Source organism: Pelophylax lessonae, assembly GCF_965119305.1.
Source record: "Pelophylax lessonae genome assembly, chromosome: 9".
In the NCBI taxonomy this organism is placed as follows: domain Eukaryota; kingdom Metazoa; phylum Chordata; class Amphibia; order Anura; family Ranidae; genus Pelophylax; species Pelophylax lessonae.
In genome coordinates, this window is record NC_138776.1 from 23,632,295 (window position 1) to 23,656,150 (window position 23,856).

The following is a 23,856-nucleotide window of genomic DNA, read 5'->3' on the forward strand; positions in this document are numbered from 1 at the left end:
ACCACATCAGCCAAGCTGATTGGTATCCCACCATGGTTGAAGGGGCTAATGAGTTCCTAATATTCTCTGACACCAATCCTAAATCAGCTCCCATAACTTCACTGTGGATTTGGTGCCCACTTGGTCCGCATTCGGCAGTAGTTTAAAGAAACGCCCCATCTGCAACCGAGACAATGCATCTGCCATGTCATTGCTTTTCCCTGTCACATGTTTTGCTTTAACCCATATGTTCCATTTTAGACATAAATAAACCATGTACCTAATCAAAGCAATGACAGGCGGAGATCTGGATGTTAAACATTTAATTGCATACATTGCTCCCTTATTATCTGTTCTGACCAAAATTCTTACATAGTTAGTGAGGTTGAAAAAAGACACCAGTCCATCTAGTTCAACCTATGATGTGAGTGTGTGTTTGCTGTTAACCGTACATTAAAAGATATTTAAAAAAAAAAAAAAGTCTTTGACACATCTTATGTCACTGATTCAACTCAGTATTTCCAACCCTCCGGGATTCCCAAAATCAGAGGAACAAAAAAAAAGTATAAATAACACAAATAGGTTTGTGATACTTTCACAAGATATTTGTAACCAATACTGTTAAAGCAGCCATTCTGCAGTTCATTTGTCTGCAAGAGCATGTAGCAGCCTTTGTGCACTTAGCAAAAAAAAAAGGAGGGGGCAAGATGAAGAACTGTCTCTTTATTGGCTGGTCCGGTCCATGGAGAGAAAAACGCTATGTTGTTCCTGAGCCCTTTCAAGTAGCTTATTTTTCTTTTTGTTCCTTTTTTCCTTCTTTGTTGTTCTCTTTCCTCCTGGGCAATGTCTTTGTGCCATTTTACATCTTATAGACTCTGCAATGGTTGGGCAAGGAATTGTATCTTTTGCTGGCTTCTTCACTATCTGTCGTGTCCTTGTCTCCAAGCCCCACTTGAACCCACATGTCCTGTTATTTCTACTACAAGTTCCCCATTCACTCCACAGGGTTCGTACGTTCATGAAAATCCTGGAAAAGTCATGGGATTTTGACATGACACTTTCCAGGCCTGGAAAAGTTATAGAAAATGAGTAAACCCCACTAAGTTTTGGAAAAGTCATGGAATTTTGTGCAACTATTTAATTTAGAAAATGTATTGTATTGTACTGTATTCTGTGGGAGCCGGGGACAGTAAGTGGACTATTTTCTCTGTTTCGGGTTTAGGCGAATTAATCAGCCACAGAGCACTGCACAGCTGAAGCCTGGTCACTGGCCTCTTCAATATGAATAGACCGTGGCAGGCTGGGAACTCTGCGGCGGATTGATCTGCTGAAACCTGAAACTGAGAAGTGCACTTACTGTCCCGCTCCCAGGGGCGTACCAGCGGGGGGGGGGAGGGGGCGCGCGCACTGGGGGATGTCAGCCGGGCCACTCGGATCGCCGCACTGGGGGGTGTCAGGCCGCATTGGGGGGGGAGGGGTCAGGCCGGTGTCCGCCGGGCCGCCCACATCGCCACACTGGGGGTGTCTGCCGGGCCACCTGCATCGCCGCACTGGGGGTTGTCCACCGGGCCACCCGCATCGCCGCACTGGGGGTTGTCCGCCGGGCCACCCGCATCGCCGCACTGATGGGTGTCAGGCCGGTGTTCGCATCTCCATGTGAAGAACTTCTTAGAAGGCAGCTGCAGGAAGAAGGTCAGTGCCTGAGGAGTCTCGTTTTGTGTGCTGGATAGGAGGGGGATGGGATGGGGCAGCTGCATAGAGATGAGTTGAACTTTCCATATTTATTCCTCATACTGTTACTGAATGCTTGTTACTCCTCCTCTCAGCGGCTGCAGGAGGAATATGGAAAGTTCAATTGATCTATATGTAGCTTCCCCATCCCCCTCCTATACAACTTCAGTGCTCTTTAGCCCCCCCTCAGTGCTATTAACCCCCCTCAGTGCTCTTTATCCCCCCCCCAGGGTTCTTTCGCCCCCCCCAGTGCTTTTCATCTCCCCCCATGCTCTTTGGCTCCCCCAGTGCTCTCCACCCCCCTGTGCTCCCTGGCTCCCCCCTCAGTTATTTCCAGTCCCCCCCACAGTGCTCTCCAGTCCCCCTGGATTTCCCTGCTTCCACCCCCCCTGCGCCTTCCAACCCCCCTTAATTCTCTCCAGTTCCCCCCCCTGTACCATTCAGCTCCTCCAGTGCTCTCTACTTCCCCTGTGCTCTCCGGCCTCCCTAGTGCTCTTCTATCATGTCCGCAGTTCTTGACCTTCTCTTGTATCATGTCAGCAGTCTCTGACCATCTCTTGTATCATGTCCATAGTCTCTGACCATCTCCTGTATCATGTCGGCAGTCTCTGACCATCTCTTGTATCATTTCCGCAGTCTCTGACAATCTCTTGTATCATGTCCACAGTCTCTGACCATCTCCTGTATCATGTCCGCAGTCTCTGACCATCTCTTGTATCATGTCTGCAGTCTCTGACCATCTCCTGTAATATGTCCGCAGTCTCTGACCATCTCCTGTATCATGTCCGCAGTCTCTGACCATCTCTTGTATCATGTCTGCAGTCTCTGACCATCTCTTGTATCATGTGAAGGTGAAAATCAGGTGCGCTAACCCAAGGTGTATATGTAACACAGCATAAAAATATATGTGTAGGTGATATAAACAAAATATAAACAAAATATCAAGTGGCATATAGTGGCGTATAGATATGACCAGATTTCCAAATCAATGAAAATCTAACTTGAATGGTTCATGGTCCCACCACCAGCTTAGCCTCTTACCAAAAGATGAAATTTTAAGGGCATGTAGAGATATCACTGCTCCAGAGATCATGCAGCTGCAGAGAGATTCCAAGTCACCCGAGTGACACACTTGCATACAGGTAATGCCTAAACTCTTACCAGACAAAGCTTTGAAGTAAGCCTGGAACTATCTTGTGTTATGGTCCTGCTTGGAAACGCTTTGCGCTTGCTGGCTGATATGATCTCGGGTGTCTTTTACCTCAATAGTAAGGAGACGCAACAGAGGGGACCGCCATGGTGCATTATCGACAAACGGTTTATTAAGATAGAAAAGAATGCACTTACAATATTGCAGACAATAATCGTAGGGTTCCCTCAAGAGTAGAATATGGAGTAGCGGTGGCCGCCTGCAGTGCGGACCGCTGTCTCGGTCTACTAGTGATGACGTGGCGCCTCCTATCTGACGCGTTTCCCCCGACAGGGCATCCACTGAGATAGGAGGTGAAGCTCGCGTCATCACTTCCGCCCTTAAATATTAACTTGGGCAAGCACTTCCGGTGTCCACAGTGAATGTACACTACCCCATGGTCTTTAGGCTGAAAGGATTATATTTGCCCAAAGCCGAATTAACCTCTGGAGAGCACTGTAGTTTCAGAAACTTCACACTTAATGCTTCGAAAATTGTGCCCGATGCGGGAGGTCAGGCTGTTCACCGGAAGTGCCTGCACTATATGATTTCCTGTATCAAGTGTCCATAGTACATCTTGTATGCAAATGAGTAAAAAAGGGAGCATTCCCGGTGTCCGCAAAGTATGTCTCATTTAACCATAAGCCCGATGTACGATTGAATAAAATCCAATCGGTCTCCATTATTCCATCATATATGAGGGATAGTTCTATTATGTGACAACATATGATAACTTGGGACCAATATAATTAAATTGAGACACTTAAAAGTGATCAGCGGGAATGCTCACTCCTAAATTTAAAAATGTTATTAAAAACATCTGGTTAAAACCAAATAGTATAAGAAACAACCTGCAGGTTGAACTTACTACATGAACACTAAAATGTAAAAAAATAGTTAAAATGGATAAAATAGGCTATATAGATTAACTCACATTCCTATAAGGTGCTAGAGGAGGAATAAGGAATGTGAATTAGGAGGAATCGGATGGGATCCATCTCATGGTGAATATCAGCTATTGTTAATGAATGAGTTGATATCCCATTCAATGTTAAGTCCTGATGGCCTGTAGTTTTGGAGTTCGTAAATCCAGAATGTTTCCCTTCTGGAAATAGTTCTCTTCATATTACTACCCCACCAGTGAGGATAATATTTCTCAATAACATTTATTTTAAATTTGCCTGGATTTTTTCGGTAGTGTGTGGCAAAGTGTTTAGATAGGTTATGACCTGGGAAGCCTTTCCGGATATTGGCCAAGTGCTCACCTATTCTAATATTTGCGGTTCTAATCGTCCTCCCCACATATTGCTTCCCACACTCACAGGTAAGTAGATAAACTACCCCCTTGGTGTGACAGGTAATAAAGTCCCTGATAGGGTAGCTTTTACCTGTGGTAGTGGACACGAACTTATTGGTTTTGATGGTGGTAGCATTATTACAGATATTGCAATTCCTGCATGGGAAGTACCCTTTAAGATTAGGAAAGGAGGAGGTGGGAGGTTTCTCTACCGGATTTCATGCTATAATTTCTTTCAGGTTTTTAGCCTTTCCGGTAAATCATCTGGGGTTTTGGTGGAAGAGAAGGGCCTAGCAAGGGGTCTTGTTGCAAAATTCCCCAATGTTTACGAAACAAAAAGTTCAACCATTTATAATGGCTGGAGAACTGGGTGGTGAAAGCAAACTCAAATCTTCCCGCTACCTCTCTTTGTTCCCTTTTTTGTTTGGAGCTGATAATTCCGTTTGTTTAAGGGTTGCAACTTCTTGTATCTCTTCACTTAACTCATTCTGATCATACCCTTTTTCCATAAACCGATTTTTCAGAAGATGGGCTTGCGCCTTAAAGGCCTCATCCTCCGTACAGTTGCGCCTGATCCTCCTGAATTGCCCCTTAGGCACAGATTTTAACCACATTGGGTGGTGGCAACTGTCGGTGGAGATAAAGCAGTTTCGATCTGTTGGTTTTTGGTAGGAGCTAGTAATAAACCCATGTCCTTTCCTGCATATAACAAGGTCTAGGTAATTAACTGAGGTTTTGCTCCATTGATAGGAGAATTGTATACCCCAATTATTACAATTCAATTGGAGCATGAATTGGTGCAGACTCTCCTCCTCTCCTTTCCAAATGATCAGGGCGTCATCTATATAGCGCCGCCACATTACCAACTCCTGGGTTCTTTCTGTGAATATATTCCTATTTTACCAAAGCGCCATAAACAAGTTGGCGAGGCTGGGGGCAAATTTAGCCCCATAGCCACGCCAGTCCGCTGTAGATAAAATTGCTGGTTGTGGTAGAAATAATTATGTTCCATACCAAATTGGAGGAGTTCTAAAATGAACTTCTTCTGTATAAGCGGAATACTGTAATCCTGGTCAAGAAAAGTACTAACTGCCTCGTAGCCTAACTCATGTGGAATCACTGTATACAGCGAGCAGGGCCGGACTGGGTATGAAAACCAGCCCTGGAAAAAATTACATACCAGCCCCATAGCATTGCGTCATCATACCAGCACAACGTTGAGTTCTTGTTCATAAAAAGGTAAATTCATGCATTTTAAAGCACATTTAATGAGAGCATTATTTATAGATAAGACCGATATAAAAGCACACAAAGGACTTGTATATAAAGAGCACAAAAAAGTTGTAAACGTGGCGCAATCATCAAGATTAGACCCTTTATTGTTATGGTGATTAGACTACATTTAAAACTTTGCCCCACAATAGCTCTTTATGTAGAACCCCTATTGTTCCAAATATCACAGTAGACCATTATCCATGAAATTGTGCCAGTCCCATCAAAATTGTCCAAATAAAGAATAATCAAAGAGCTTTACTTCAAAAAGTATAGGAAACAAATAGTTTCCAAACTTTATTAACAACAAATATAAATTACTCAAACACACAAAACAGTAGTAAATGCAAAAATTTTTTTAAAAAAGGTAACAAAGTGCAAATGTTTTACAAGACAGTAATTAAATATAATAAAAACGTGCAAAAACCTTTGGAACTCAAGTTTAAATACCTTGAAACATATTGCTAACTAGCTTTCTAGTCCAATTTTATAACTGAAAAATAGTACCAGTATCATGGCAAGCAGCAACCCAGTTCAAAACGTAAAGTACAAACATTACTCAAAAAGTGCTTTAAAACAAGTAAAATATTAACCAACATTGTAATGTTATGTAAGCAACATCCCTTGTAGTAAGCTGCTTTTCAAAGCCAAAACATCAATGATGGTTTCATTGCTTAGTCCAATCAAGGCCTCTTTCTCCACGGACATAAGCATAAGGGCCTCCAAATGTGTTTGCGAAAGGGAATTTCTTAGCCTGTTCAAAATGTATTTCAGTTTTGAAAATTACCTCTCACATGCTACTTGTGAAGAGGAAAGGGTCAGTGTCAATTTATATGCATTAAAAAGTGAACTATACGTTAGACTGTGCAAGTTGTAACGCACTAATACATTGTAGCAGCAGGCTATACAGCTCTTACAAGTCTTGCACTTTCCACTTTTATCACCAACATTTGAGAATGGCTGTTCCTCAGTTTCAGAGATGAGATGAGAATGGATGGTGTCTTCATCTTGACCTTCATTGTTAGCATCACTATATTCTTCATTAACTGACATTTTCAATCTTTGCCACTTTGATGCAAAATCAAGGAGCTCACTTTGCAGTTTCTCTTTAGTTGCATTGGAATCAAATTTAATCACAAGTCTACTTAGTCATTCTAATGCACTGTTAGGAAGGTCTACTAAAATATCTTCAACATTTTTGGGATCTAAACATGCCAAATCTGCAAATAACTGACCATGGGTTGTAAATCGGCTATGCAGGCTATTAATGATCTTGTCTGAGGTCACATTGTACACCTCCACCCGGAACTGATCACTTGCTAACAGAATTGGTTCGTCTACTGCAAGCTCACCAGCCATTCTTTTCTTACGCTGTATTCTTCGAGGTGATGGAAAGTCTTCCTCAATCACAACTTGGCAGTCAGTTGTATCCAACTTGCTGTTTGCCCAGACTGCAAACGTCTTTGCAGCATCTATAATCATTTTGGAATCCCGATCATGTGCTTGCAAGTTGTTTACCGTTTCGGTCACCATTCGGTATGCCTGCAGTACATCCATACCTTGTCTTTGCAGGTACAAGGATAGTGGAGTGGTATTTTTGAAAATAAATAAGTACAGCTGTGCCGTTATAATGGTGTGGAATTTTTTAAGGGATTCTACGTAAGTTCCAGCCTTGTATCGAATGTCAGCATTAAAATGATCAGAACAGGATATCTCTGCCATGGTCTGGATCAAATTTACATACAAGGCTTGACTTGGATCATTAAATGAACCAAACACCTTTGTAAGTGCTGCATCTCTGGACCACCACCTTGTTTCTCCAATAACAGAAAGAGATCGAAATCTCTCTTCCTGAGACTTTTCACGCCATACATTCATCCGGAGGTAGGATTCACGGATAAATACAGCACAGGAGTTTAACAAGCCGAACAACAATACTGACTGAACAGATATCTTTGTGATGTCCATCATAACCAGATTTAGTACATGTGCATAGCACCACACATGAATCTGGCCAGGTGCTTTATTACTCAGCCAAGTGCTGAATCCATTGTACTGACCCTGCATATTAGAAGCTCCATCTGTTGAGTTCCCAACACAGTTTGCAACATCAATTTCCATGGATTCCAACACATTGCAAACCAGTTCACACAAAGCCTTCCCTGTTGTGGATGTGCAGTTTACTACAGCAACCAGACGTTCATGGACCACATCTGTGACATACCGAATTATTACCGAACACTGGTCTGACACATTTATATCCTGAGTTGTATCAAGCTGTATTGAGAACATGCCAGCATCTCTGATCTCTTGGGCAATACCTTTTTTCAGAAGTGCTGAAATTACACAGATGATGTTGTTTACTGTTGTTTTTGAAATTAATGTAACAAAGCCACCACGTCCTTTGCTACTTTTTGCACTTTGATGCTGCTTTTTACTCTTTTTAATAACTGTATCAAGGTGATTTCGCAGCAAGGGATCAAATTTGCTTAGGAGTAGCAAAATCTCAAGGTAATTTCCATGGTCCAACTTTAAATTTTCTAAAGTATATGCTGCTTCAGCTGTTGCCCGATAGTTAGGCCTCTTTTTCCAATCAGCTTGATGGTTTCAACTATCAGCTCTAGGATGGCACGTTTTCGCTTCACTTCCTCTTTCCTGGCTGTTGATTGATTCTCGAAGAAATGACTAGATATGTTCATATTCTTCGACCTCATCAAAAAGGATTCAGAGCTATTATTGTGAAGGTTACTTCTTTCGTGCTCTTCAATTCGCTGGTACATGTGCTTTTCATCAATGCAACCATTAATAAAAGCACTGTCTTCTGTCTTTTTACTGAAAGCTAGACACACCATGCAGAAAAAAGCACCATGTCCATGTGAATATGTCAACCAGTTACGCTTCTTTCCATCCCTCCTCTGATATAACTTTTTGGAATTAAAAGAAAGGACAACTGGTTGGCATGGATGAAATCATAAGAAGGAATCTAAATTTTCCGATTTTGGTCTGATAAACCACATTTTATCATCAACTGTGTCAGACATGCCCTCCCTAATGCCAACTTCTTCTGGAATATTTTCTGTTGATAATGATCCTTCTTCATGTTCTTCAGTTTCTAGCTCAACAGGAGCTTCAATACAATGGACACTATCTTCACCTGCATCGGTATCTACATCAAACTGTACAGTACTTTGCACAGCGCTATGCATTGCTGTGCTACAGCTAGCACCACTGTCTTCATCTGTAGATGCAGGTGGTAAGTCATGCTTTGTTGCCACCATCTTAAACAAGCTACTGACTTTTTTTATACTGGTGTGCATCTTTTTCTAACAGTTTTTTTTTTTTTTCACGTTCTTTTTCTGCTCCACCTTTCTGTTTTCTTTTACCTTCACCCTTCTTATCCATGGCAATCACTAAAAAAAAAAAGAAATATATTTGCTATATTTGATTCAGCTACAAAACAAATGAATTACATCTGAACCATGGGCAAAATTATCCAGAATCCCAAACTATGGGAGTGGATGGATTAGAAGGGTAATTCTAATCAAATTGCTTATAAAATGTCCGCTGGGTCATGTGAAAATTTGGGAAACATGTCTCAATGAAGCCAAATTATATATTTCAGAAATAAAAAGCTTGCCAAGGGTAAAGCCTGGTATTACAATTTTTATGAACTCAACATGAGACACTTTTTTTTAAGCCAATGTACAAAAGCATTACATACATCAGCGGAGCAAGACTTTACTACCCACATTAAGCAATGCAGGGTAAAAAGGATGAAGCAGATAGATTACCCGTACAGAGAATAACAAACCAACATAAAAACAAATCCTAACCCTGCATTTCAGGTATAGAACGATGTAATACCATATGGCAGACATGAACTGAATAACACATGCAAGCCTGCAACGGCAGGTATAGATCAACAGAATAACACATGCAAGCCTGCAACAGCAGGTATAGATCAACAGAATAACACGTGCAAGCCTGCAACGGCAGGTATAGATCAACAGAATAACACGTGCAAGCCTGCAACAGAAGGTATAGATCAACAGAATAACACGCGCAAGCCTGCAACGGTAGGTATAGATCAACAGAATAACACGCGCAAGCCTGCAACGGTAGGTATAGATCAACAGAATAACACGCGCAAGCCTGCAACGGCAGGTATAGATCAACAGAATAACACGCGCAAGCCTGCAACGGCAGGTATAGATCAACAGAATAACACGCGCAAGCCTGCAACGGCAGGTATAGATCAACAGAATAACACGCGCAAGCCTGCAACGGTAGGTATAGATCAACAGAATAACACGCGCAAGCCTGCAACGGTAGGTATAGATCAACAGAATAACACGCGCAAGCCTGCAACGGTAGGTATAGATCAACAGAATAACACGCGCAAGCCTGCAACGGTAGGTATAGATCAACAGAATAACACGCGCAAGCCTGCAACGGTAGGTAAAGATCAACAGGAGTTTTTTTTTCGCGATATTTCTCTGAATGATGTCTCACCCTATGCTCTGCCTTCTGTGCAGGTATAAAATCTCAGCCTCAGCAATATTCCAGAGTCCAGGTTGTTTCTGTATCACCTCACTGGTACAACAATTTAAAGAAATCAATCACAATGCAGTACTTTACAAATGTGTGAAGTAAAAAAAAAAAAAAAGTTTTCAAATGGATACTTCAGGCACCAACACAACTTCATCTAGATAAAGTTCTGTGGATATCATGAAAAATGATACATTTGTATTACGGGAGGGGGGGGGGGTCAGCATTGTATTAGGGGCCCTAATACAATGCTGATCCCCCTCCCCCTAATACAATGCTGTCCCCCCGGCCCCCTCCCTCTAATAAAATTCTGCCCCCCTCCCCCTAATACAATGCTGTTCCCCCCGACCCCCCCCTTATACAATGCCCCCCTTATACAATGCTGATTCCCCTCCCCCTAATACAATGCTGTTCCCCTCCTCCTAATACAATGTAGGCATGCGATGGTGTCAGATTTACATGCTGCGATTAATTAAAGTTTTGCCATGGTATACGGTATTATTAGTATTCAATCATATGAAAAATAAAGCCATCAGTGTCTGGCCTACCTGGTGATGACTGGTTCTGACGCTCAGCTCTGAATCGATGGCCTGGTCATTAAAGAGGCAAATCCTTGCGGTCCAGAAGTGGTTAAACCTGAAGGAGGACCGGTGTTTTTATTTATAAATTACTTTACTATTGCTTTAGGCCTGGTTCCCATGTATGCGGGTTGGCGGTTCCCATGTATGCGGGTTGGCGGCCCACATTTGCACAGGCATAGCAGCTGATTATACAGGTTGATTTGCACAACATATACTGGATAACAATAAATTTGACTATAAAATAATTCATACAATATATACTAAAATACGCTGTGTAAATGATGCAATGTGCAAAAAATGCAGTAATAAACAATACAAATGTGCAAAAATTGTGTGCAAAAATACAATTTAAAAAAGGGACTATTGTGCTAATATGCATTAATTAACATATATGTGCAATAAAAGTGCAATGTCGGCCGGGTTCTATTGAACCGACTGATGCCATCCGATATTCGGCCCATACTAGGCTTTACTTTATGTACCATGAACTGTAGATATATTAATTATTATCAGGGGTTCCCTCCCTGAGACCTGAAACTTATTTCAAGGGTTCAATGTGTTAACATGGTTGAGAAAGGCTGTTGTGGAGTAGATTTAATTTTTACTCTGGTTTTCATTCTGAGTAGGCTGACCACTTACTGAATCTTTTTTTGTTTCAAGTATCATTACATTCTGCAAGGCCTTATTTATAGCCCCTGAAATGCAATTGGTATGGTCCATAGTTCCAGCACCAAAATTTCTCTGCTGCTACTAATAGAAGGGGTGGTTATACAGCTGAGACTTATGACGAATACTGCAGTCCCCCCCAGAAGCACTGTGAAAAACCTGCTAAATCTTAACGAGATGTGCTTTGTAAAGATCAGAGTATTAATGTAAATTAAGGGAACTTTCTAATACAGTTACATTCCCAGACGGCATTAGCTTATAACTCACTGATTTTACCTTTTGCCTAGAGTTGCCTTCTAAACACAGGATGTCTGCCCTTGTCCAAATGACCCACTGCATAAAAAAGGAAAAGACTTTCAGTTAAATCACTTCATAAATAACCAGAGAGGCAAAACCCACTGTAAAAATGTAAGACCATGAAGCGCTGGCTAAAAGCAGCCACAGTATTTTAAGCTGCTGACTTTTTTTGAGAGTGGGGGAAGGGGGCCTGGGGCTCCCTTTTTAAGTTTTGATGATTCTATAGTCAGTGGTGGGATTCAAAAATTTTAGTAACCAGTTCCGACTTTCCCAGCAGAATGACCAGTGTGCCCCCTTTTAATGCAGAATGACCAGTGTGCCCCCTTTCAATGCACAGTGACCAGCGTGCCCCCCTTTCAATGCACAGTGACCAGCGTGCCCCCCTTTCAATGCACAGTGACCAGCGTGCCCCACTTTCAATGCACAGTGACCAGCGTGCCCCCCTTTCAAGGCACAGTGACCAGCGTGCCCCACTTTCAATGCACAGTGACCAGCGTTGCCCCCCTTTCAAGGCACAGTGACCAGCGTGCCCCACTTTCAATGCACAGTGACCAGCGTCCCCCCCTTTCAATGCACAGTGACCAGCGTGCCCCACTTTCAATGCACAGTGACCAGCGTGCCCCCCTTTCAAGGCACAGTGACCAGCGTGCCCCCCTTTCAAGGCACAGTGACCAGCGTGCCCCCCTTTCAAGGCACAGTGACCAGCGTGCCCCCCTTTCAATGCACAGTGACCAGCGTGCCCCCCTTTCAATGCAGAGAGACCAGCGTGTCCACTTTCAATTTTAGAGAGACCAGCGTGCCACCCTTTCAATGCACAGTGACCAGCGTGCCACCCTTTCAATGCACAGTGACCAGCATGCCCCACTTTCAATGCACAGTGACCAGCGCTGTGTGCCCCCCTTTCAATGCAGAGAGACCAGCGTGCCACCCTTTCAATGCACAGTGACCAGCGTGCCACCCTTTCAATGCACAGTAGTGACCAGCGTGCCACCCTTTCAATGCACAGTAGTGACCAGCATGCCACCCTTTCAATGCACAGTGACCAGCGTGCCACCCTTTCAATGCACAGTGACCACAGCATTGCCCCCATTCATTGCAGAGTGCCACAGCATTGCCCCCAATCATTGCAGAGTGCCACAGGCTTGCCCCCAATGATCATTGCAGAGTGCCACAGGCTTGCCCCCAATGATCATTGCAGAGCGCCACAGCATTGCCCCCATTCATTGCAGAGCGCCACAGCATTGCCCCCATTCATTGCAGAGCGCCACAGCATTGCCCCCATTCATTGCAGAGCGCCACAGCATTGCCCCCATTCATTGCAGAGCGCCACAGCCTTGCCCCCATTCATTGCAGAGCGCCACAGCATTGCCCCCATTCATTGCAGAGCGCCACAGCATTGCCCCCATTCATTGCAGAGCGCCACAGCATTGCCCCCATTTATTGCAGAGCGCCACAGCATTGCCCCCATTCATTGCAGAGCGCACAGCATTGCCCCCATTCATTGCAGAGCGCACAGCATTGCCCCCATTCATTGCAGAGCGCACAGCATTGCCCCCATTCATTGCAGAGCGCACAGCATTGCCCCCATTCATTGCAGAGCGCCACAGCATTGCCCCCTTTCATTGCAGAGCGCACAGCATTGCCCCCATTCATTGCAGAGCGCCACAGCATTGCCCCCATTCATTGCAGAGCGCACAGCATTGCCCCCATTCATTGCAGAGCGCCACAGCATTGCCCCCATTCATTGCAGAGCGCACAGCATTGCCCCCATTCATTGCAGAGCGCCACAGCATTGCCCCCATTCATTGCAGAGCGCCACAGCATTGCCCCCTTTCATTGCAGAGCGCACAGCATTGCCCCCATTCATTGCAGAGCGCACAGCATTGCCCCCATTCATTGTAGAGCGCACAGCATTGCCCCCATTCATTGGCAGCATGATGATATACTACTTACCACCTGGCACGACGACTGGATGGGATACACACCACACAGCACACACACACTGCCAGCATGAAAACCGCCAAACCGGACTGGAGCTGACCTCTGACCTGCGATCACATGCTGGCGTGCGTGCGTGCAGTGTGGGAGACTGGGAGGGGGGAGGGATCGTCGGCGCCAGAATCCAGTGGAAAAGATGCACCAGCCGCCCCACCGTGACGTCATGCCGCTCACAGGCACAGCGGGAGCGCAGAGGGGGCCGGGGCAGTGCACGCAGCCTGGCTGCACAGCGTCAGCGGCCGCCGGCCAATCGGCGGAGAGCGCCGCGAGCGGCCAATCAGCGGCGAGCGGCCCCAATGGAATCCTTAAAGCGGCACTGCGGGCGGCCGGCCCTATCAAAGCGGCCCCAGGGCCGGCGGCCCACCGGGAAATATCCCGGTATCCCGATACGCCAGTCCGGCCCTGACAGTGAGGCTACGTCAGCTGTCACCATTAGTACATCTCCTGGGACCCTCAGTTCAGTGATTTCGTTGATACATTGCGTGGTGTCCTTCAGGAACGCCGGTGTATCCTGAACTAGCGGCTGAAGGAAATGATCAACGTATTTTCCTATTCGCGATGTGACAGAGTCTATGCCGCTGACTATGGGTCTCCTAGGTGGCTTGACCAGGTTCTTATGTACTTTCGGTAGATAATATATTGTCGGAATCCGGGGTGCAAGGGGTACTAAGTATTCCTTCTCTTTTTTATTCATGATACCATCCTCAAAGCCTCTTGATATAATACGCTCCAGCTGTTTTTATAAGCATGGGTGGGGTCTTTCCTCAGAATTTCATAAGTCTCCCTATCAGACAAAAGGTTCCCCATTTCCTCCATGTAATCTTCTTTCTTAAGTAAAACAGTGCTCCCTCCCTTATCGGCTGGGCGAATAACTAAATCTTTCTTCTCACATAAAGATTTTATTCCTTTCCAGAGTTCTCTTTGCGGTTTAATGGACGTCTCCTTTTGTTCCAGCTCCTTAAGAATAACATCTCTGAACACTTTAATATGATGGCTAGATTTCCCAGAGGGATTGAAGAGGGAAGCATTCCTCAGATGAGTGGGGATGCATGCCGATTGGTTATAGGACACATTCCTCTCGTTGGCCTTGTCCAAGAAATGACGTTTAATGTTTAATTCTCTAATGTATTTATGAACGTCTAAAAACGTTTCAAACTTATTTAATGATTTCTTGGGGGCATATTTCAACCCTTTCCCCAGTGTCTGTTTTTCTGAGTTGGAAAGTTCAATCCCGCTCAGGTTAAAGATGCCAATGTTCTCTACTTGGTCTTTTTTCTTGGACGTTCCTCCCCTGCAGCCCCTAGTTGTTTTTTTCTTTTTCCTTTGGCTGGACCCCGGCCTAAAAAACCCAGTGGTTTGGTACTAATCAGAGTCTGTGATTGCTCTGAATATCCTTTATCCCATTCTTCCTCATCATTCCGTTCATCGTAAAGAGGCTCATACCTATTATCAACAGGCAGGTAAAAATTCTTCGGAGTCTGAGGTGTTCCAGAGTAATATTCAGTATATTCACGGGGGTCTCTTCTCGGAGATCTAGACCTGGATCGTCTATAGTATCCCTCATGGTCCGACTCTCTCCTCCTCCGTTCTCCCCTGGGATATTCGTAGGTCACATTATCATTCCTATTCCTTTTATCTTCATTCTTAGTCCTCCTTTTAGGTGGGTGGTTAGGTTGCTGTTCTCTTAGCGGTTTAAATTTCTAGGTGTTATTACTGGATATTGACCGCTCCAAATCCCTTTTATAGGGAATCCTTGGTGCAGAATCCCCCTCTCGGGCCTGCGACCGGTTCCACGGAACTAATCTGTCTTGATCTTTCTTCCGCTACTTCCATTTCTGAGGGATCGGTCACAGCCACATCCGATGGAGTCTCAGGAATTAGGTTCAACTCCCATTTAAAGACCTTTGAAGTTTTGTAGTCTTCCAGATCACGGAAATATTTTTTCCTCTTTTTCCTCTTTTTTGCTTTTTGTTCCTCTTCCTCCATAGCCAATATTTCTCTCAATTCCTGGTTATACACTTTGTATGCTTCCTCCTGCATCAAAGGAGTTAATTTATCCTTGATCTCTAAAATTTCTTTATTTAGCCTAATGACTTTCTTCCTCCTTTTATCAATTAAAAAATTTAAAAGGCTCATCCCGGCTTCGTTAAATAATAGGAACCATTCTTGGAGCTCAGGGTCTCCTTGGTCAGGATTAATATTCCACCTCAGGCTCCTCGGGACCATCTTCTCCTGGACGTATTTTTCCAGGAAAATGATGTCCCAAGAGGCATGAAGCTCGGAAGCCATGATGTTTTTGAGACGCATAAAGATGCCTCTGAGGTCTGTAGGATCAGAGATGGTTTTCACAAACACGTCCTCTACAGTTAATTTCCTCGAGCTGTGATATTCAAAAATATCCATCGTGGGGAATCTGCTGCACTTTGGAAAAGTGAAGTAAAGCAGTGAAATGTGTAAAAAAAGTGCGCTGATTCAAATGGGGAGTGCTGCTACCTTAGAGTGAATATGATTGGAATGTGAAGGTGAAAATCAGGTGCGCTAACCCAAGGTGTATATGTAACACAGCATAAAAATATATGTGTAGGTGATATAAACAAAATATAAACAAAATATCAAGTGGCGTATAGATATGACCAGATTTCCAAATCAATGAAAATCTAACAGGTGTAAACAATGAACACCGTTCCGGTGAAACACCAATATATCCAGTCCATAGTGTCCATAAAGATGTGATAAACAGCCAAAATGGGAAATAAATCCAAAATCCGGGCTGTAAACACAATATCAAATCAGGAAAGTGCAAGCCTTGTGATAGAATGGTTCAGGGTCCCACCACCAGCTTAGACTCTCTTACCAAAAGATGACATTTTAAGGGCATGTAGAGATATCACTGCTCCGGAGATCATGCAGCTGCAGAGAGATTCCAAGTCACCTGAGTGACACACTTGCATACAGGTAATGCCTAAACTCTTACCAGACAAAGCTTGGAAGTAAGCCTGGAACTATCTTGTGTTATGGTCCTTTTATGCGGTGTTACATATACACCTTGGGTTAGCGCACCTTATTTTCACCTTCACATTCCAATCATATTCACTCTAAGGTAGCAGCACTCCCCATTTGAATCAGCGCACTTTTTTTACACATCTCTTGTATCATGTCCGCAGTCTCTGCCCATCTCTTGTATCATGTCCGCAGTCTCTGACCATCTCTTGTTTCATGTCCGCAGTCTCTGACCATCTCTTGTTTCATGTCCGCAACCTCTGACCATCTCTTGTTTCATGTCCGCAACCTCTGACCATCTCCTGTACCATGTCTGCAGCCTTTGACCACCTCCTGTATCATGTCCACAGCCCCACACTTTTTTTCCCAGGACTTGACCCCTGAGTATAGACAAGAGTAAGCGCCACATTTGTGCATCTGTGCCATCCATACCAGTCCACCTGCACCTCCATCATGACTGTGGTTTAGGCCTAAAGAGTAAGCGCCGCATTTTGTGCATCTGACTGTGCCATCCATACCAGTCCGGGTGCACCTCCATCATGACTGCCTAAACTTAAGCTTTTTCCCCAAGCAGGAGCGGCCATTAATCTTCTTTCTCCAGTTACAGTATATTGGTCAAATTACAAGTTAACTTAATGGGGGTAACACAGTTTCAGCTAAAGTTAGTGTGTTCACAGGGTAGCAATGTCAGGGAAATGCAGCTTTAAAATGTATGGCTTCATGATAAAAGGTATGAGAGGTGGCTGGAGAAAGATCAGGACCCGGGACGTGCTAAATGTACAGTGTGTATCGTAAAACGTTTGACATTTCGAAGATGGGAGAGGCAGCGCTGTGTAGCCACGCTAAAGGTGCAAAGTACCAGTCTGCAGCTGCGTGCTCGACAGCTTCCAATCCGATCGCTGGCCTTTTCACCCGTGCGCCTGAAGTGACACCGGCTCCCAGCTGCGGCAGCGGTGCTTCCATCTCATCCACTGTAAAACAAGGGACCATTTTGAGTCACTCTGTATCCAGAAACGAAACCCTAACTGCAGAGGTACTGTACACTACAAAGCTTGTCATTTATTTTAGTAAAAATATGCTGGGTGTGAAATGGATTTTCTTCTTATTTAACATGTATACATAGACATTTCATGAAACTTTATGTCATGAATATTTACGTGAAGTCATGGAAAAGTCATGGAATTTTATTGGTAAAAATGTGTATGAACCCTGACTCCAAGGTCCTACCTCACATCCATCTACACATTCCATAGTCTCATCCAAAGGCACAAAGCCCTCTGGACATTCCTTAAAACAACGTCCTTTGTGAGAATAATAACCGTCTTTGCACTTTGTGCAAAAATCTCTACTGAAACAAGCATCACAATTTTCGATTCTGCACCTGAAACATCTGTTAATGTCACGTGCTCTTAGTCCGTAGTATCCGGGAGGACAGGAATGTAAACACTCTCCGTACTGTCTCATCCCTTCTCTTCGCAGAAAGAAAAATAGTTTGGGTTGGTAGCGGATGCAGCCATTGTCTCTTGAACATGACAGACAACCTTTGCAGATTGGATTTGTTCCATAGCTGGCTCTCTTGCTCCATCTCCAGTGGTTGGCTTGGCATTGGCTGTAATCCACACAGTTCAGGATGATGAAATTTCAAATTTCAAGAGAAACTACAATGGGGAAGAGTTCAAGCAAAACTATATTCTTTAAAAAAACTTTTCTCTTCCCAACTTGGAGCTCAGCGATCAGCACACCAATTGTTGCGCCAGATTGCTGTGAAACCAACGGAGCCAGCTGCATCAGTAAATAATAAAAATTCCTCATCTAAAATAAAATCTTCCTGCCATAAACTTCTTCCGTTAAAATGCGTCAAAAACTGCAACCAAACTAACATGTCCTCTCTAATCTCGCTAGTTACCCTAATGTGTGAAAAAGGTGATTTAAGCCCAGAAATAGCTAGATACATCCAACTGGCATAACCCTTGATGTGAAAGCCAGTAAACCCAAAAGAGATTGCATCTCTTTCAGACAAACTTTCTTTCTTCTCACCATAACTACTAACATACCTCTCAATTTCTGAATCTTTTCGTCAGGTAACCTGAATTCCAGTGATGCTGTGTCAATCGTGCTACTTAAAAACTGCAGACATGTTGTAGGCCAGACCGTTTTCTCTTCTGCTAACGGCATTCCAAACCCATTACATATGCTAAAAAAGGTTTCCAGAAGAGTAAAACATCCGAGACTCCGCCTCCCCCATAAACAAAAAGTCATCCAAATAGTGAATTAGAAAATGTGAACCAGACACTTTAGCTATTACCCATTCTAAAAAGGAGGCAAAGTTTTCAAAATAACTGCAAGATATCGAACAACCCATTGGCATACATTTATCAAAGTAATACTTTCCTTGAAAACAGATACCTAATGAGTTGAAACATGCTGGATTGATGGGGAGCAAACAGAAATCAGATTTTATATCCGCTTTTGCCATTAAAGCACCCCTGCCTAAAACTCTCAGTTTCTTCAAAGCATCCTCAAAAGATGCATAAGAGACCGAGATCAAGCTATCTTCAATTTGGTCACTCAACGAATCACCTTTGGGAAAAGATAAATGATGTATAAGTCTAAATGAACCTTACTCTTTTTTTTTTTTTTTGCACTATACCTAGAGGGGATATTCTGAAGTTCTGAAAAGGAGGGGAAACAAAAGGACCCTCCATTCTACCCTCTAAAATCTCCTTATCTAATTTAAACTGCACTATATCCATAAAACTATCTACTGACTTCAGATTGTTATATAACTTACAACCTAAACCTAAAAAAGGGGGCAACAAAAAACCTTCATTAAAACCTTCAAACAGGTGGGGGGGAGGGGCCTGCTAATGGCGTGAGGAGACAGAGTCTGCTAGTCTCCAGCATACGCCCGTCCAGGATGCAGTAAAATGCCGACTCGTGCTCCGCCCCGTCTGCCTAAGAACCCCCCCGGCCGTATCAAACCAGCATCCCCCTACCGGACATTCCTACCTTCCTGCGGGACGTGGGCACGGGCACCCGCGAGCTCCCCCCGAACCTGCCGGAGGATACTCTGAGAACACTCGCAGCAGACCAGGAGGACACTTGAGCTCGGCGGTCAGCGGGAGGAGACGCTGACAAGCTGCCTTCTCTGAGCATCAAGTTTATATGAAGTCAATATGAATATTGCCGACAGAAAGTGTTTCAGGGAATCCCTTGCTTACATAGTATAAGCTATTTACAAGGAAGAGCCAGCTTGTGGAGATATAAAGGTGTAACTGGTTATAGATACCAAAGATGTTTTAATACTGTGTTTTTGGTCACTTGGACATTTGGGTAATTAAAAGGTATATTGATTTTATAAGAACAAACAGAGATGCAAGTGGGGGAATGAATAAAAACTTAATAAAATAATCGGAATAAAAAAAAAACTAATATTCCTCTATATACGGAAGGGGGGAAGCAGAGCCAAAGAGGCAGACCCTTTAAAAATGAAAAATAAAGCTGTTAAAGATGGAGGAAGTAAATTGCCCAAATTAAGTTCCAGTCCAGGGTCCATTAAAAAATATATGACACCCGAAGCAACGGGGGAAAATAGTAAAAAGCAAACACCAACGAAACCAAAACAAAATAATGAAAGCAGTAAAAAACCTGTAGTCAGAAAACAGACAAGTGAAGACAATATCCTAGGACAGATGGACAAGGTATAGTCAGACCAAGACCCAGATACAGAAGGAGACGGAACATCAAGTGTAAAAGAGCAACTTCCCACAAAAGATGAAATAAGAGAAATGTTCTCAAATTTGGAAAAGGCCATCAAAAGAGAAATGGCAATTCTACACTGAGACCTAGGACAGATGTTGAAGAGAGTTGAGGATGTAGAAGAAAAAACAGAAAACCAAGGAAAAGCGCTGAAACTATGTAAGGAAGAAATAAGGAAAGCACAAATAGCCCAAAGAAACATACTCTATAAATTAGAAGATCAGGAAAATAGAGACAGAAGGCAAAACTTAAGAATTGGAGGAATTACCAGAAAATTGGAAGGAAGAAAACTTGAAAAGAAATGCTGGAAGCAATGTTTAATCCTTTATTAGAAAGAGAATTAACAACAAAATTAGGAATTGAAAGAATTCACAGAATCAGAAAACCACAAAATTTACCAAAAGAATCTTCAAGAGACGTTGTAGTAAGATTTCTCAGCTATGGAACAAGAGCCTTGATTTGGGAAAAATTAAAAAACCGACCCCTTTGAAATACAGATACAGAAAGGATACAGATATACAAGTGTATGCAGATCTATCGCGGGAGACATTGGCTAGAAAACGGACATTAAAGCCGATAGTGGTTCTGCTAAAACAACGGAATATTGTTTACTTCTGGGGATTTCCGGCTTGTTTGGGAGTCAGAAAAGAAGGGAAGACAGTAACGTTGAGATCCCCAGACGAATTGGAAAAATTCTGTGAAAAGTTGAAAATCCTTATACCGGTAATACCCAGCTGGACATCCCTTGGCGAGACAGGAGAAGAATAAGAAGAAGTTTCAGTGGTAGCTGAAAATAAAGAAAACAATAATTACAGACAAGGAGATTGATCACTGCAGAAGACAGAAGGGGGGAGGCGGGGGAATACCGGAGGTGGGTGGAGGGGGGGTAGAGACGGGAGAAGAGTTTGAAGAGAACTGGATTGGATGCTGGAGTTCTGAGCAGACTAGCCTCCTATGGTTCCATGGGAGAAGAAGGGGGAACCAGGCGTACAGGAGCAGAGCACCACCCTAGGGGGAATGTCGATAATAGGAGGGAGGTAGCAGATTGACTGGAAAGGCCCAAGGGAAAAGGGTCAATAACCTGAGGGGAGGAGTTGGGGGGAGGGGGGGGAGGGAGGAAGGGCAAAGGGAAGGGTAAATCACAGCATAAAGTATCCACTCCATTAATAATTGAGATAAGTTTGATGGGAAGAGCAATTTGTAATTCAATGTATCCACTCCATTCTTTTTTCTTGGGCAAGATAGATCTTCCTCTGTTCTCCGGGGGAGAAGGTAATACCTCTTTTTAATTATATATAATGACAGAGATCAGTTATGTAACATATAACATAAGAGGACTGAATTCCCCCGAGAAGAGACAGAAAATCCTGAAAGAGATTAAAAACATGGGAGCTGATCTAGTTTTCCTACAGGAAACTCTCATCCTGCATTCTTCCAATATTAGAATGTACTCAAAAGATCACCCCACGTGGTACTATTCTGACTCAACAACAAAAAAATCAAAAGGGGTGGTCATTGGGTTCGCCAGAGGAACTCACGTTGTCTTAGATGACAGGATGGTAGATCATGAGGGAAGATTCCTTTTCTTGAAATTCCTTTTCTTTTCTTCATTTTAAGGATGTAACTCTGGTAAATGTGTATTGCCCAAATGACAAACCTATGAGATATCTTCGGAAAATTATAGATAAGCTAATAGAATTTAGAAAAGGGAGAGTGATATTAGCGGGCGATTTCATTTTTTGTCTTGACCCAGAAATTGATTGCACGTCGGCTGTACAGAGGAGTAGAGCAACACATTTGAAGATGATCAAAAAGAAGCTATTCCAATGTCAATTATTGGACACTTGGAGAATGCTCCACCCGAAAGAACGAGATTATATGTTCTACTCCTCTGTGTACATAAAATACACTCGAGGATCGATTACATCATGATAGACCACAGAGGCTAAAATAGGGATCAAAACCTTTTCAGATCATGAACCCGTTAAGATAAAGCTGAAAATATTAGGTGGATTATTAAAAACCAATACATGGAGACTAAATGAGGAACTGCTCAGGGAAAAAAAAATGGGGAGAAGAAATTAGAAAAGAATTAGAATTATATTTCCATATCAATGAAAATGAAGAAACTTCAAAAAATATATTATTTAATTAATCTCTAAAGGGTCAAGAAGGAAAAAAGAGAGAATAGAACATAAAGAAAAACTGATAAAAGAGATTTATGATTTAGAACAAAGCCATAAAAACACCCAGTCGGTTGAAATCCAACACCAGTTAGTTATAAAAAGAGAAGAACTAAAAGAATTAATAGAAAAAGAAATCAGACAGGAGATTAGGAAAGTAACTAAAGAGAACTATCAAGGAAATAATAAGATCGAGAAGAAACTTGCGAAAATTAAAAAAAAAAAAAGAAAGCGATAAATTACATAGAGAAAATGAAAGACACTAAAGGGGAAATGGTATATTCAACAGCCGATATATCAAAAGTATTTCAGGAGTACTATGTGAAACTTTATAATATCAAAGAAACAGGAGGAGAGAGGGACCCGGCCAAAATGGAAGAAATTAGACATTATCTGAAGGAGGCGAAATTACCTAAAATACAACAAGATAAAAAAGATCAACTAGAAGCTCCAATCACAGAAGAAGAAATAAATATAGCCCTTAAAACTACACCTTCAGGGAATAGTCCTGGACCAGACGGGTTCACGGTAAATTATTATAAAAGACATAAAGACCTGTTAATGTTAATACCCAAATTAAAAGACTATTTTAATGGCTTAGGGAAAGAATATGGGATGAGTAAGAACGCCCTCTTAGCATCAATTACGGTAATCCTGAAAGAAGGAAAAGACGCGACTGTATGTTCAAGCTATAGACCCACCTCGCTTTTAAATATTGATATAAAACTTTTCGCAAAAGTATTGGCAACCAGAATGAAAAATTTAATGGAAGAATGGGTCCATGGGGATCAAACAGGATTTATACCTGGGAGACAGGGCCGAGATAACGGTGTAAGAACAATTCTGTTGATGCAGCAGATGGTTAAGAGTAGATCACAAGGGCTGATTCTGTCGATAGATGCTGAGAAAGCATTCAACAGAGTCAGCTGGTATTTCATGTTGGGAACCTTGGAGGAACTAGGAATTGGAAGAAAAATTATAGCATGGATAAAAACACTCTATGGCCAGCCCAATGCCAGGGTGAAAGTAAATGGGGTCCACTCAGAGCCGTTTGAGATGTCTAACGGAACAAGGCAGGGATGCCCGTTGTCCCTGCTATTGTTTGTTCTTTCATTGGAACCCTTATTAGCGACAATTAGGAAGAACCCAGATGTGAAAGGAATAGAGGTGGGAGATGTGGAGCATAAGATTGCCGCATTTGCAGACGATCTGCTGCTGTACATCTCCAGACCGAGGATAACCCTACCAAATGTATTAGAATGTTTGAAAGAATATGGAAAATTATTAAACTTCAAAATTAACCCTACTAAATCAGAGATATTAAATATCAATGTAAAAAAACAACAAGAAGAAGAA

At 42.9% G+C, this 23,856-nt stretch overlaps 1 protein-coding gene across 1 annotated transcript; it reads right to left on the reverse strand.

The window, feature by feature from the left end:
- Positions 1-477: 477 nt before the first annotated feature.
- LOC309564851 (R-spondin-2-like) lies at positions 478-18,022 on the reverse strand (the record flags this gene model as incomplete). Its single annotated transcript, XM_082269537.1, has 2 exons — positions 478-993; positions 17,786-18,022. 2 exons carry the CDS (start codon positions 18,020-18,022, stop codon positions 703-705), a joined length of 528 nt encoding a protein of 175 aa, XP_082125663.1. The 3' UTR covers positions 478-702.
- Between the last annotated feature and the right edge of the window lie 5,834 nt (positions 18,023-23,856).